Below are 17,366 nucleotides of genomic sequence, written 5' to 3' on the forward strand. Positions count from 1 at the left end.
ATCATTTTCAAATTCGCGGGATAAGTAGCTTAAATAGTTATCCTCTTCTTAAAGATATATCACATTAAAATAAAATGTCTCATGGAATGTTTACGTGGGGTGGGGGACCAATAAACTCATTCTACAGCTTTCTAGGGTTTTTTTCTCAAATGGATTACAGTATTTTATGATTGGGGAGGGATACGTTATTAGATATGTAAACTTTCGTGCAGAAATTGATCACAAGTAATTATTTGTAATAATAATTACGACCCCATTGTGACCAACAGTAAATTGCTTGTGATATTTGGCTAGATGACACTTATCTTCTAGACAATCGGAGAATTAGATTTTTTTTTAAATCTGACTTTTAAAGATGTCCCACAACGCTAAAATTATTAAGCCGTAATTAATTCAAAAATAACAAACTGCGAATCAGCGTCAAAGATTTTTCTAATAATATTAGACAGGGGAAGAATTAAATACCATTACTTAACATGTGACAAAATTAGTGTATCGTCTAAGAAAATATTGTGCCATATCATTATAACTCTAAAGATTTAAAGATTGAAAATGATCCGATTTAGAGGCGGATCCCATCTTAATCTGCCCTCGTTCTAGACTCGGCAGGGATCCGCGGTTATAACTAAATGCCGCTCATTAGTACAGCACAAAGATTACAAAGCTCCATTCGTTTATAACAATCAAAATTTAGCGGATAATGTTAACTTGTAACGTGTCTAATCGTTAAAATATAATTAGGATCTCATAAACATTTTCAGATTAGTCAAAACCGAACGGCGTAGGATGGACGAAATTTTTATCTAGAAATGTGTACATTTTGTGGATGATTTGTATGTTTGATAAGAAGAATCCGTAAAAATATAATATACAAAAAAACGTACAATTTTTTTATTTAATTACCTAATTGAAGAAAAATTGGAAACAGATATTAACTATGTGCGAAAACGAACTGTCTTTGTTGAAAAACGAAATGAAACCTCAACGTCCGAAAAGTTTAAATATATCACCGAACGGACAAGTATGCTCAGACGATGAAGAGATCGATGTTGTTGATGGGTCTGATTCTGAAGATGACAATGCAGGTAATCTTATATTTAAAAAAAAAAATAATTTTGATTTTTTTTCATCTACTTCTTCTAAAAAATAAAACAACAAAAGTACCAAACTCCAAGGAAAATTCAATTCGGAGAGTCCCTTATCAAATGGCAAAATGAAAAGCCAAAACACATCAGACGAAAGGCAAAACCGTTGTCTTATTTTTGACAAGGTGCTGGAATTTCTTGATGTATTTATTTCTCTAAGAAAAAACAAGAGTTTAATTTACAATTTGATTTAAATTAATTGACAGAGCCCAAAACAGTCAGATGACATTGCTTAAAATTATATTAGCAAATTTTGTTTGACTCGAAGTTATTTAAAGGAGGTAATATACTCTCAATGGTTTTATTTTCTGGTCGGAATCAAATATTCAGTCGAAATTTATTGTTTCTTACACATCTACTTTTTTTTTAAGCAATGAAACAGGTTTCTCTCTTTAAATAAAAGATATGCAGATCGAGTATGGAATTTTGATGCTTTTTTACTTCAAGTTTACTATTATAACAGACTGAAATATCTTGAAAATAAGTCTTTGATTTATTCTAAACATCCAAAAGAATATATATCAAAATTTTATGGTGAAATCTTGACTGTAAAATTTTGATACGTGTACTTTTGTTTGTTCAAATAACCAAAATGACTTTTTTTCCAGATATTTCAGTCTGATTATGGCACTTGAAGTAAACAAACATAATATTATCATGGAACAAGTCGCTATTTCGAGACTTTATGTTCTCAAACGCTTTTAAGTCTTTGGCTTCAAACCTAAATCCAGAAGCACGTGTCGTCGCGTGGATATCGACACTATCATACACAAATACTGACTTTTCAGCAACAAGTCCGCTACCAAGTTCTAGTCTTAGAGGAGACTTGGATGTCTGAAGAATAAACTAACTTTTATATTTCGTATAATATAACTATATGTAGTAATATAATATTTGTTCCTACATAAAATGTTTATGAAGAAAATCAAACTTTTTGATAAAGGTTAAATACTTATTATTTTTCTTCTTACATTATTGAGTTATTTTTATATAGTTAAATTCTAATGTTATAATTTGATGGTGACTAATATATAAGAAAGATTAAATATGAAAATAGTTTTACTAGTATATTACTCATTCATTTTAATCTTCAGGGTCATCTTGCAGTTAATTTGTCCTATATTTAGGGAAAATGACTTGAAAAGTGTATGGAGTCCTCTTGTTTTAAAAAGAGAAATATGCATTTGTAAATATGCATTTTTTTTGTAAAACACTTCATCATTTATTTTATTTTATTTTCATAAATCTTCCCCTTTTGATTGGTTCTTTTATTTTGCATATGTATAACACAGTTTCTTTTGCATTAATGTATTACAGCTTGTTTTTTGTGTGAATAAACTTAAGATAGCTTAATTAATAATCGAGCAGACCCCGTTTGTGTGATATACGGACAATGATACGGCAACCCAACAGCAAAAATAACCGAAATGTATATAAAAGGCCAGCACTATATCAGGAGTATGCCAAGCTTTAAATTGTCCAGAGTCTAAAAAACATGCGAATAAGTTCAACAGATATAGTCAAAAATTGACATTTATCAATCAAAATCGGAATAAGAAAACTCCCTTAACTTTAAAAGAACGGTTTAGAAATAACAATAAGACAAAAAAAAAAAACACGAAAAGACCCCCAATAATATATAATACTGAATATGCTCGTAGTTACTGAGAGCATACTCAAACTAATCAACCAGCTGAATATCTTATTTTTCTCTTTGTATTGATATAAGTTTTTTTTCCCTTTACTTTGTATTTTTGTTATATATACATGAATATAAGTATAAAATATGAACATTATTGCGTCATTTTTTCTGCAGATTCTCCTGGTTTTGAATACGGGCCTGACGGAGTTTCATCTCCAAAAAAGCAGAGAAGAAATAGAACGACATTCACAGCCGAACAACTCCGTGAACTTGAAGCCATTTTCCAACATACCCACTACCCAGATTGTACCCTTAGAGAACAGATAGCCGACAAAGTTGATCTTACAGAAGCCAGAGTTCAGGTATGTCAGAGGCTCTTCTAACTTTTAAATTACTATATTTCAGGGAGCAGCTTCAAAAGGGGGAATTGTGCTTTTTTCTGGGTCTGATTTTTTTTTTGCATAATGCGCGAAGATTTTTATATAGAATCATATTCAAAACAGTGTGGTCCTGGCCATTGATTGACGACCTAAATTATCCCATTGACTGGGACAGATTAGGTGAACGTTTGTCTGTAACGACCATTGCTCACTTCTTACTTATTATAGAATTTAAACTGTGGGGTCACCAAAGGTTCTTAACGCCTTTAATAATAAAATAATTCGAAAAATTATTCAGGAATAACCTTAATGTTTGATTTATATTATTGATATAAATCAACACATCGTATTATTCCGGATTCGTTTTTCGAATTGCTTTATTTAGGTGTTGAGAACCTTTGGTGACCCCACAGATTCAGTGTCTTTAACAAGTACATAGTGAGCAGTGATTGTAACCGACAAACGTTCACCTAATCTGTCACAGTCAATGGGCTAATTTAGGTCGTCAATAAATGGCCAGGACCACACTGTTTTGAATATGATTCTATCTAGTTTTTCGACGCTATCAATCAAATTATTTTTTTTCAAAATACACTATAAGGTATTGGGAAAATATGGATTCAATATATTTGTTTTTGTCGTCTGCATTACCAGATTTATTTTTTTTTAAATTTGGGATCAGAATACTTTTTTTAGGAAAAAACCGGCCTCCCCCTTTTGAAGTTAAATATATCATTTTGATAAAATGCTAATTATTTTTTGATATTTTGACACCAAAACTATATATCCTACAAATATAAGGAGGTCCGATTTATCAACGGTCATCCCATTCGACCCCTATTACACGATTTACCTATAATTGAATTCTTTGTTTATTTGTTTTCGTCCTGAACAGACATGATATTTGCCAATGGACATACAACAAAAACCAATCAATCAATTTAGCATTTGTGCATATTAATTTAAAACTTCAATTAACTTTTCAGACAGACAAAAAGTGTAAATAGCAAAGAGATTTAGCAATGCAAAATCTTAAAAAATGTCTAATTACTAAAACCATCATTTGACCCCTAATATATTAACCCTTTAGCTCTTACCAAAAACAGTTCCTACAAATAGCTGTAACTCAAAATATGTAAAATATTATGGACATTTTGGAAAATGAATTAAAACGGAAGCTGATGGACTAATGATAACCTCTATAAACACTTGTAGAATGTATGATATTGAAACATAATGGCATATTTTGTCTGTTTCACAGAACAGAACCCGAAGTACCTGTTGTTGCAATTCCGGGAACAATCGTTCTCTAACATGCAATCACATGCTGGGTTTTTTCATCATGATCCAGGCTAAAGTATAGTATTGAAAATGAAGTGACTGTCAAATTCCAAAATGGCTAAAACCTGGAAATGGCTGAATTTAACACAGAGAACGCAATTGAGGCTTGAATTAGTGGCTTTATACCTTATAGGTGTTTGGTTAAATTCAAAGAAATACACATTAGTTATGTTTTGAATTTTTAAATCGATGCTAGTACCGATAAAAACCTTTATTCAAAGATTTTAGCATTTTAATTAAGTTTCTTATGGACAACTTATGCATTAGATTGGGAGGTAGCCAGACTCAAGTTTTCAACAAATTGCCGGACGGCATTCCTATGGGAACGAAGTTACATGCGACCGTCTCCTTGCCGACCTCTTTTTATTTTCATATGAGTCAGAGTTCCTTGAATAACAAAAGACCAAAAAGAGTCAGATAGTTCAATTTCACAGTGTACACATATTGATGAAGTTCTTTCCATCAACAATCCAAACAATATCCCCTATAATTAGAAATTAAAGAAACAACAGATTCGACGGCGTGCATAATTCTGAGTCCACAAACGTAACGTCTTCAAATAACTGAAATCATTTACGTCGTCGGCATCCCCCCTCTAGAAAACGTAAGCGTAACAAAAACACTGGACACTTAGTTTATCGCATTACTTTAAATATAAACATTCATTATACTCCTCTTTTTAACATGGAAGTGAGGCAAATACACATTCTGGAAATATAGATAAATATATGCTAAGAGCAGTGTAATGGAAATGATTAACGACTATGTCGGGGACACTATTCAGAAAATAGCGTTAAAATCATTCATATTTTGCAGGTTTTTTTTAAACCTCTTGATATGCACATTTAGAATATCGAGTTATTTTGAAATAATTTAATTTTGGATGTAACGCGTCTTCTAATTGGCTGACGTTATTTGGTTATCAGCTCAAAGACCTAATTAAGTCATGTGACCGTGACGTCATCAACGCTTTTCATGGTTTTCTGCGATTTAAAATGGAATTTAGAATTAAATTATAAGAAATGACTGTAATATTTTTTCTGTTTATTCGAAATAACATGAAAAAAATGTGGTGCATATTGTTAAATAACCCGCTACGCGCGTTATTCAGTGGGCACCAAATTTTTATGTTATTTCTTCATAGACAGAAAAAATATTACAGTCATTTCTTAATAATTACATTAGATGTATGTTTCATTATAATACGTTATTCTGATTGGCCAACTGCACATCTCGTGCTATTCCTGAAACAATTGTATTAGACAATAACATTTATCATTCATGATGACACGAGATCCCACAATAAAGTGCACAGGTAAATTAAATGAAAACTTGATAAAAATCGTGTTTTCATGATTCTAGCTAAAAAAAATGTAATTATAAGTATTGAATGCTTCTTTTTGTAACTTTATAGGGTTGTAAAAGCGTTGACCGTGCGCACATTTTTAGTTCATACAAAATGTACTTCGGTCAACGCTTTTACACCCCAATAAATTTACCAAAAAGCAGCATTCAATTCTTAAATATAAAAAGAATAGCAATTACATATTTTTTCTTGTCGATTCTTCCTTTTTCGAATATCAATCCTTTCAAATTACTACTTCTTACACATATACGAACTTCGTTCCAAACTCATTCACCATGGCCGTTTTTTATTTTTTGGGGGTATATTTCGTATAACTTATTGTCTGAATCCGAAAAATTCGGTCATACGAAAATGCGGGTCAATATGTTGAATTTGTACAAATTTTAGGTCAAAAAATCTATTTTATGTTTATTTGATGTTACAAGTTACACATATTTTTGCCGTTTTCTCTAAGTTCGTATCATACTTTATATATTAAAGCTTCCTGTTTAAAAGATATTTTAAAAAAGGTTGAATAAAACATCTTTTACAGTTGCCGCCAACTTTGTGCAAGCCGTCATACGGCTTCCTCCGCTTCATTTTTAGACTTGTACCCCGAATTTGACATAAGTGGTCATCTCCCCATCAGAATCTATGACAAACAAGACTATTTTAATTTTGATATTATAAATTCCCACCTTAGCATCAATGTACTATTTTAATCTGCATATAGGATATCCATTTCCCAAATCTTTCCGGTATTCAAGAGCTTGCAGCTGCCACTCCGACTTTATAAAACGTGACCAGTTTCGGGAGAAGAAAGTTGATGAACCAGTTCATTGTAAGATACAAAGACCTTGTTGATAGATATTCCGTATCAAATTCACAGATAAAACATGATGGTATTGAGATATAGATTCTTAAGCTCATTTTTGGGTAAAATACTTTTGGCGTGGTCATTTTTGTATTCTCGAATTTAATGTTTGTCTATGTATACTTTTTCCATCGAGTGTCTATATGCAATTTTTTTGTTTGTTAAAGTAGTTATTTTTTTCATAGTGATTCAGATTATAACACAAAGTAGACTGCTGTACCCCAATTTTTTAGACTACTGTAACCCCCCCCCCCCCCTATTTTTTTTTACATTTTACCTAAATATGTCTGTTTATTTTTCTCACACAGTGTTGTCAATATAATGGAATTATATGCGATTGTCATACAAGTGAGAGGTTTAGCTATAATTCCAGGTTCAATCCACCATTTCTACATTAGGAATGCCTGTTTGATAAAGGAATTTCGTTCAATATAATGGAATTATATGCGATTGTCATACAAGTGAGAGGTCTAGCTATAATTCCCGGTTCAATCCACCATTTCTACATTAGGAATGCCTGTTTGATAAAGGAATTTCCTTGGAGTTCGGTATTTTTGTTATTGTACTTTTTATGACAATCTCTAGAACAAGTTTATTCTTTCACTAAACAATTCAAAATTTGGTGACTATGTGGAACGCATCTATCCCATCGAATTGGAGATAAAGGATACTACAGATACAGTTAAGTCGGCTTCATATCTTGACTTACATCAAGAAATTGACAATGAGGGTCGGTTGAAAACAAAACTTTACGACAAAAGAGATGATTTCAACTTTCCAATTGTGAACTTTCCATTTCTAAGTAGCAACATTCCAGCAGCACCTGCATACGGGGTATATATCTCCCAATTGATACGATATTCCCGTGCTTGCATTTCCTATCATGATTTTCTTGATAGAGGGTTACTGCTCACAAGGAAGCTATTAAACCAAGAGTTCCAAATGGTGAAGTTGAAATCATGCCTTCGTAAATTTTACGAGTTGGTTGACCGTTATGGAATAACCGTTTCACAAATGATATCGGATATGTTCCTTACGTCGTAACTACAATCCCCTTCCCTTTCATAAATGTGACCCTACCAAATTAGACTATTTACCGGATTTGTTATCTCATAAGCAACACGACGGGTGCCACATGTGGAGCAGGATCTACTTTACCTTCCGGAGCACCTGAGATCACCCCTAGTTTTTGGTGGGGTTCGTGTTGTTTATTCTTTAGTTTTCTATGTTGTGTCATGTGTACTATTGTTTTTCTGTTTGTCTTTTTCATTTTTAACCATGGCGTTGTCAGTTTGTTTTAGATTTATGAGTTTGACTGTCCCTTTGGTATCTTTCGTCCCTCTTTTATTCAAATGATTGCTCACCTTTATAGCTCGCAACTAAATACGGGCTCTATAAACACATGATATATATAATATCTATTTCATTTACTTTGCAGTCACAAGAGTGGAAGTATTAAGGTTTTTAGTTGTGATAGCCACTAAATATTTGGTGCTTTGTTGTAGTTTGGTTGGGGTTTTTTTTTTGGGGGGGGGAGGCATATTGATAGTTGTCTCATTGTCATTGACGTATACAAAAAACTTACCATTTCTTTCTTTCGCATCAGAATCTTTTTTTTAATCGTTAAGAAAATGAAGCAGGTGACCAATATATGAAATCAAATAATTTTCTGGACATTTCCGACAAACGACCATTCAATTATATCTAATTAGTTGTAATTGAGACGAACTAATAAGCCATAATTGTAGGGAATATTCACGGTATCAACATCTGTAAGAAGACAATTCTAGGAGACATTCGGTATGGTTAATTGATTAAATAGGCTTAATTTCACTAAAGATACAAATAGCCAAGGGGATGCTAGATCATAAATTTGTCCTTTTTACAATTTTGCAGAAGAAATACTTTTGATGGACTAAGCGATCATTACAATAAGATGTACAGAGAGTTTTAAAATAGTCAACCTATAAAAGAGAACAATCCAGTTTTTAGGATGATATGCTAATAAAATTTTTATAACTGTCTGAATAGTGATACCTCAATATGAGAATTCAAAAAAATTAAAGTATATGACTAAGCGGGGATGCGAGATAAACTTCAGTGAAAGACAGCAACCAAACATTTTATATTTTTACATAACAATAAAACAGAAAAGAACCATTCAGATATCTGCATGCGGTCTTTGAAATAACATTACCTAGCATGTATATATTTATTCTTTGTTTAATGCTCTCATTCAAAATGTCAGAGTCGGATGAACCTATATATAAATACTTTGTCGATATTTAAAACTTATATTTTGGCATTGTACAATGTCGTGCTTTAAAGATAGATTCATGGTATACCGCCATCATGGATTGTACAATCACAGTACAAAATCAGTGTAGTTATTTGCCCAAATCTGCAAATGTGGAGACAGACTTGTAATTTAATGGTTAGAATATTTATTTATATAAAAAAAATTAATGATTTATTGTATAAGTCAAACTACTTAAACAAATATCATTTTTTTGGTTTTTAGAAACCTTTTTTTTTCAAATGAGCCATTTGAGGGGAGATAACTCTTTAGTAAAAACAAAATATACTGGACTATATAATAATGAAATCGGTGACTCTATTTTTATTTTTATTTTCTTTTAAAAAAATCATATTATAAAACCTTTCTTCTCACAATTTATTTAATATCTTTTTATGCACACAAATCAGTGTGTTTTTCATGAACAATCTAACCGAATTTAGGCATTTTTCAACGACTCATAGCTTGACAAATAGCACGTTGACACTTACTTTTTATTGTATTTAAAAAAAAAAGCATAGTTTAAATCTTCATTTTGGCAAATTATAAGAAAATTATGTCTCAAAACATATATACTTATGATCTACCTTAAACTAAATCCCTTCAACGTATATACATGTGTACTGATTGATACGTTAGATCTCTTTAAATAGTTATTATTGGCTTATGGTTGACTTTCGGTAACTGCAAGGGCTCTTTGATCAGAACTATGTGTCGTGTGTCTTAATTTGTCTTTCTTGGTTTTTTTTCTGTTTCGTGTCGATCTGGTGCCCGGAGTTTATACAGTTCCAAACGATTTTAACAACTTATTCCAATGTAGTGCGGTTACACCATTGTCACACTTTATTGAAGGGTTTGTCGCTCACCGTGAGACATGTTTTATCCCGCCACATTATGTATGTGCATATACCTATGGCCATGAGCCTATCATTTAGTTGTTTTCGTTGGCTGCTGTGTATTATATCAGTTTTGTCATTAACGATGCCGTTGGGTTTTTTCTATTAAAATTGTTTTATATTTAAAGTTTTTCAAATCAGGGTCTATTATGGATGATTACGATTTGCAAATTTTTACGATTTCAATAAAAACCGTATTAAAATTAGAAAATTTAATTTGATGACACATTTATATTTCAAAATTCATTTCTCTAATGTACAGTTAATTTGAAAGAAACATAAAATGTAACTAAAACCCGAATTAATCAGCTTAAACCATCGAAAACATAAAACCCAATAAACTCGTTTTTAGAAAATTTCTTCAAATTTCAGCATTTTATTATTGTGGTTTTTAAGCGGATTAGTTACAGTTGCCATTGTCCTCGCATCTTGTTTGTTATATTTCAATCAGAGGAAATAATTGCTACAAATGATCACAACTGTTGACAAATAATAAAAGCTGTCGGATTTTAAACATGTTTTGTCCGCAATTGGTTTCCCGCTGTGTCGGTAGTCCGATGATGAAAATGCAAGCTGTCTTTCCCGAAGCCATTCCTATGATCAACTAATTAGTGGCCGATTATCGCGTCAAGTGGCCATGATCTAACAGACCAGTGCTATTAAAATTTAATGCTATTCTTCTTCTTAAGTCCACAAAACTATTTATCAATGTTCATAGGATTTTTTTTTTCAATAAATAATTTAATCCTGGTACAATGTTAACAAGACTGATATAAACATTCCTTTTATCAAGGAATTTTACGAAACTGGGCAAATTAATCTGTTTTGAATACAAAACCATTCGGTACATTAAGTGTTAAATTTTCGCTCTCTTATGTGGTGAATGTTGAAATATGACGAAATAGCGTTACATTACGGTTGCTGGGTTTGAAATGTCCACTATATATGAAAACATTTCAAAAGAGCCGAAAATGACTCTAACACTATGCAAATGATACGAGCATACGTAGATCCGTTCTCAACAAGACTTACTTTGATAAAAGACCACATCTCGTAAAAAAACGCTGAGCCAGAAATGTTCTTGAGGGTTTAGTGTAGTCAGTCGAAATAAAGCGACTGTATTGGATTGTTCGGGTTACTGTCACTATGAGCATTTTGATAATTGTTTAAACTTTGTATGCAAATATTTCAACAAGAAATTTTGTTCTTGTTAAAATGCTGTGAAGTAAAGAGTAATTATTACATAACAATTACAAGAAATATTTGCCAATTTGTTCTACAGTCCACTACTTTGCAGACGGAATCAAGTACTACTTCATAATATCCGAACAAAACTTATATCGCATTATTATGTTAGTCAAACTGATGCTTTCAGAATTGACAATTGGTCATCATTGACTTACCATCTACGTCATGTATTTCCGAAATAAATGTTTCTTGTCTACTGTTTTTTTAATTACCTATCTGATTTTTTTCCATTTATTAAGAGTCTGTTTGGCGTAAAAAGGCAGTAAATAAAGGAAGTAAGCTGTCCGTCAGAACGTCCCCCGTTCTCTAACTTTAATAATTCTGATAATTTTTCATCGATGCTGTTCATGAATGATGATAAGTAAAAGAGTACATGTTACGATGCATTATATGCACATCTTAAACGGTCAGTTTCAATCATGTTAATGACAATATAAAGTTAAAAATTTTCAATTATTTTGTTAAGGTGGTATATGTCTCTGGTGGTACCTAACACTACAAGGAGATAACTCTGTAAAATCAGCTAAACGCTTTAATTACGTTGTATTGTTTTGGAAATATTAAGCTTCTCAATGATCAAAATGAGTGTTTGTCAAACTGCTATGTGTGGATCCATTTTTTTCCAAGAAAGTGATTGGTTCAAATTTTTTGATATTTTGATATTTTTTTCAAAAGGTGAAAGTAAATATTTTGTCAAAATGTTATGAAAATTAAACGAGCCAAATTAATTTTAGTCAAGGTGTTGGTTACCACCTTAAGGAAGTATTAGTTCAAAAAGTCAACAATGAACTTCAAAATAGCTGTAGCAATAGCTAAATCAATCAATACTATGCATCATAGAAAACAAAAACAATACAATATTCATTTGTGATAATAGGAACAGAGTTTGTTGAGAAGTGCATTTTAATGGATTTGCAGACGACATGGCACGTGCACTATTGACGTTTTTGATTTATAGAAGTTTTATGTTTCTGACACACGCTCTATATAAGACCTCAAATATAGATTTAGAACATATAATCCGGTACTATAATGTTAATCGCGAAAAAAAATAAGAACCGTAGTATAATAAGATTATGTTTCACACATTCATAATAGTAACAAGCTTAATAAAATGCTAATTAGCCAAATCTATTGGATTATAGAAATAAGTCTGTATATTTGAATTGTTGCCATAAACATACACTTGTAGAACATGGAATGCTGCATTTGAGCAATTACCTAATCCTGAAGCATTTGCGTAATGTAAGAGAATTCGTCGAACACAGAAATTTATCAGTCAGCATTCGACCAAATTTACTAATTTTTTTGTGTCTTTTTTCAAGTCACTCAGAGAGAATATGCACGGGGCAAACCAGCCCGACTGATAGTAGAACACGGCGATCGCGTTGTCATTATTTTTGGTGTATTTGGATATGTCAATTGACCGTAAAACATTGATGATCATTGATATGTACAAATAAGAAAACAACAGGAAAAAAACGTAATAAAAAAATACGAATCACCATAAAATGAAAATAAACAAACTTTGAAATAAAAATAAACAGGAAAGCAAAGCAAAAAAAAAAATAAAATAAAAAAATAAAATAATAATTACACTATATAATTCCATAAAACCAAAAGTGACCGTTTGGCTGACAATAACATCACCACATGTACAAGCTCTATTTCAGTTTCTACAAGTCTCGACATTTACTTAAACTTTTGGAAGATAATGAGTATTATCGGATTTTATTTTTAATACTCTAATCCTATACATACGTTTTATAAAGGTTAAGATTTGTATCATTAAAATATGGACTTAGGAACTGAACGGATATTTTCCTATAGTAATAAGATTTACAAAATATTGCAATGTATTAATTCAAAAATTACTTTATGAATTAAATTTTAATTCTACATAATTTATAGATTTAATCTGTGATTTTGTAAAGTAATTCACCAATTATTATAGGATCAGAACGTTAAAAGGATAATTAGCCTTTCTAAATAGCTTATATTAAAATTCACGTAATCACTTGTTTTGGTTTTTCTAACCGTCTAGGGTCAACTCGATTCTCGATATCAGTCTATGACTGGATACATACACACATGCACAAAATCTCCAAAATTCACGAGGAGTTTGCCTTAAATGTCGAATAAGTGTCATTACTGAAATAATAAAAAAAAATATTAGGCCTATCACAATCTTAATTATTTATATAAAAAAAGTATAATGGAATAGATAAATGGAAATCGTAAAGATTCTATGCAAAGACAAAATTGATCTGAAAAATGCATGAATTTTGTCCGGGGCAACTATATTTTAAAGGAAAAAATATAATCTGAAATTGTGTGGAAAAGTGAGGTACGTTTTTACCTTGTCTTTACATTGATATACGAAGACGTGGTATAGGTGCCAATTAGACAAATGTTCATCCAAGTCATAATTTATAAAAAGTAAACCATTAGTATTTTATCTCAATATTATTTTCTTCAAACATAACTGTTAGTGGAGCAGGGAGATATATTTAGCACGGTGTACATTTATGCTTTAATATAACTAATAAATATACTTTATTTTACAGGTGTGGTTTCAAAACAGAAGAGCAAAATGGAGGAAACAAGAAAAGAACATAGTGCGCATGTTCGACGTCTGGCGTCATAGACTTGATCATTACCCAATGGTTCCTCATCCTTTTGGTCTTGGACCATCAGCCTTTTCATCGGTGCGATCTACAATGTTCCCATGGGCACCCCGACTTCCGATGGGCTTCCCTCCAGTTCTTCCATTTGCAGGAATGATCAACCCATACAAAGGTATGTAAACAATTAATCTGACACTACAAAGGGTAACTGTACATTAGAATATGCACCAATGTGTTACTCTGTTGCTTTTTGTGTTAAAAAAACATCCAATGAGCGATAAAGATAGTGAGTGAGGGCTTTGTACTTATTCTTAGCCTGGCTTTTACTCACATTTTGAAGTGTAAAGTGGGGAATTTTGTTTCAAAACAAACAATGTCAGGAACTCGGATTGAGACACTTAGCATACCAATACTTCAATAAGTCATGTACGGGAGGAGATGTGGGTTGATTACTCACCAAAACTTTCAAAATATTTCATACAATTTTACCCAGCATGCTAGAAATCAATTATTGTTTTGCTTTTTCAGCTGTTGATATTCCACCTCTGCCACCAAAGTTAGGAGCTGATCAGTCTCCAATGTCTCCAATGAGTCATTATGGTACCTATGCTAGAGACTATTTACAACGAATAACAAGAGAGGCAAACGAAAAATATGAGAAAGAATTAGCTGGTCGTCGAAATAATTCACCGTCACCCCTAGCTAGACATCATTCCACATCGTCGAAGTCGTCGACGATATCATCTCCAGCATCGTCAGAATCACCAACAGTCAGGCGGTCGTCTTCACGATGAAAATACTTTGTTTTTGTTTTTCTATCTGAAAGTGCGAAAACAATTCCGTCCCTCTAAAAAAATATGTTATTTCTTTTAAATAATAGAGAGAAAAGAAGTTTTAGAATCCATTCCACAGCTAAGCAATTGTAAAATAGATTAGCGTGTTGAGTTCCTGATGAAAAACCTCCATAAACAACATACACAAACACACATTTAGGGGCGGAAACTACCAACATTACATTTTAAACTAGCAATACATCAACCACGTTTAGTGTTCAAACGCTTAAAGCTACAGCAAAAACATAAAATCGTTAATCAATGCATTCGTGGTGAAACATTTACCCTTTCCGTGCAACCATGACATTCTATCGTTCTTTTTTTCATATCTACTATCATTCAGGTATTGCACTTTTTATTAAATTGCATGTCTGTCCTTTTCATTACAGTAAGTTTAGTAATATCTGTAATTTTCAAGATGAATTCTACAAATGTAAACACATTTCTTCTGACATACACTTCTGGTATAAAATCTCACAATATATGTTTAAAGAGGTATCACTGTTCCGTAGAAGGACACTCATAAACTACTAAAAAGTGATTGCAAGTGTTTTACCTCTTTTTCCTTGTAGTTTCTATTTCGATACTTTATATCTTTCAAAATGTGGAGAGTTGTCTCATTGGCAATCATACCACATATTGAAACACAAACGCCTAATCTAAGGTTTTATTAAATTTTATAGCACTGTACATGCCTTTATATTTGTATGCAAATGGGTATTATCATTTTAAGCTGTAGAATGTCAAATTGATCATTTTTCATGTAGTGACATCGTGAAATTTTAACAATAGTTTTTAAACACAGTTTTTTTCTCATTACGTTAACAGGAACTAGTATGAACTGGTGTATAATGCTTAAAACACAGAAATTTCATAAAATAGTCACATTTTGGTTTGTCTATTGTAAGATGCCATATTTAGAAAATGTACTACTTCATATATGTGTAACATTAGTGGCTTTTTGCTATTTTATTTGCACGTAAAATGTAAACATTTTGGAACTTATTAATTTGTGGCCATTTATGTTGAAAATAAGAACAAGTACAGAGCAATGCAAAGAAGTAGTATTTTTATGGGGTTACAAAGCTCATAAGATTTTTTTGTTAATTTTTTTACCATACATTTATTATGTACTATGAGTGCTTCATATTCAGTGTTTTATTGTACATATATATGTTAACTATATATACAAAAGTCATGTAATTGTTTGATGTTGATTAAAAAATAAGTTTCAAACTGAAATTGTCAATCTTGTTGTTGTTCCCAATCACATTTACTATCTTTACTTGAAACGCCATGATTTAATATTATGATGCATCTATTTGGACAAAGAAAATGGTAGTCATAGTAGGCACAAAAAAGAACTTTGAATTTTTGCAATGCTTAGGATTTTCTACACCAAATCTTGTATTACCTTAGCTCTAATAAAAAAGTTACAAAGCAACTTTTTATTCGAGCGTCACTGATGAGACGTTTGTTGACGTAACGAGTGCAAGTTTATTTAATTAAATCGAATTTGTATATTGATGGTCAGGTATCAATATACAAAATGTACTTCTGTAAACTGAATGTTGTCGTCGAGCAAATAAACGTTCTTCATATTTACTATTAAAAGCGATATCAAACTCATAAGTCGAAAATAAAGTGACATCAATGCCACTGTCATAAAGAAAAAGCCCAACAGACAAATAACCAACAGAATACATACACACAACATAGGAAACTAAAAACAGCGCAACATGAACCCCATCTAAAAACTGGGGGTAATCACTGGTGTGAAGATAGTACACATACATGCAACTTTTAAATTAAGATCCTGGAATACAATAGAAAAATAAGGAACTTTATTACGGTGATTTAGGTTGTCTCGAGATGTTTTGTGTTAATGATTTTGACCCAGACTCGTTACTGGTTGGTTCTGGATCTGTGCTGATGGGTTATTTACAGTGATATCAGAACGGCAATTGAAACCTTTCTACTGATTACTAATACATTTTCTCCTATTCCTTATACAGGCCCAGACCATATACCAAAGAAGTCGCAAAGATTCTATGCCTAAAAATCTGAGCATTGATGTCAACGGAAGTATAAATGAAAGTTTCGCTTATTTTCTATGATGCGATAATTTCCCGGCTGAGCAAAGTAAAATTTCAAGATAGAAAACAATAGAAAATTAAGAATTTGGAAACATTTTCTCATTTTGAAATAATTTTTACGTGTTTGATTATTTTAAATATAGATATGGTATATTGAGTTAATAACAACACAATAAAACAATATAAAAATAAGGAGATGTTGTATGATTGCCAATGGGACAACTATGCAACTAAGTCCGAAAAAAAGTTGATTTGAAGCAATTATAGATCACAGTACGATTTAGAAAGGAACAACTATTGCGGTAAAATTTAGATTTGTTTAAAAGATAGGCAAAAGATATCATAGGGACATTCAAACTCATAAGTTGAAAATGAACCTACAACGCCATGACAACACAAAACCCACAGAAAAACTAGTAAGATTTGACAAAAAAAAGTGATGGGCGTCAAGTTGGTTACCTATTCCCTATTCCCTATTCGTTACCTATTCCCTATTCCCTATTCGTTGCCTATTCGTTACCTATTCCCTATTCCCTATTCGTTGCATATTCGTTACCTATTCCCTATTCCCTATTCGTTACCTATTCCCTATTCCCTATTCGTTACCTATTCGTTACCTATTCCCTATTCCCTATTCGTTACC

General features: G+C 31.9%; 1 protein-coding gene across 1 annotated transcript; it reads left to right on the forward strand.

Moving 5' to 3' along the window:
* Nucleotides 1-660: 660 nt before the first annotated feature.
* LOC143056467 (uncharacterized) lies at nt 661-15,102 on the forward strand. The gene is made up of 4 exons (XM_076229545.1): nt 661-1,085; nt 2,962-3,149; nt 13,735-13,966; nt 14,323-15,102. Exons 1-4 carry the CDS (start codon nt 938-940, stop codon nt 14,586-14,588), a joined length of 834 nt encoding a protein of 277 aa, XP_076085660.1. The 5' UTR covers nt 661-937; the 3' UTR covers nt 14,589-15,102.
* Nucleotides 15,103-17,366: the final 2,264 nt, after the last annotated feature.

Source organism: Mytilus galloprovincialis, chromosome 13 (assembly GCF_965363235.1).
Source record: "Mytilus galloprovincialis chromosome 13, xbMytGall1.hap1.1, whole genome shotgun sequence".
In the NCBI taxonomy this organism is placed as follows: domain Eukaryota; kingdom Metazoa; phylum Mollusca; class Bivalvia; order Mytilida; family Mytilidae; genus Mytilus; species Mytilus galloprovincialis.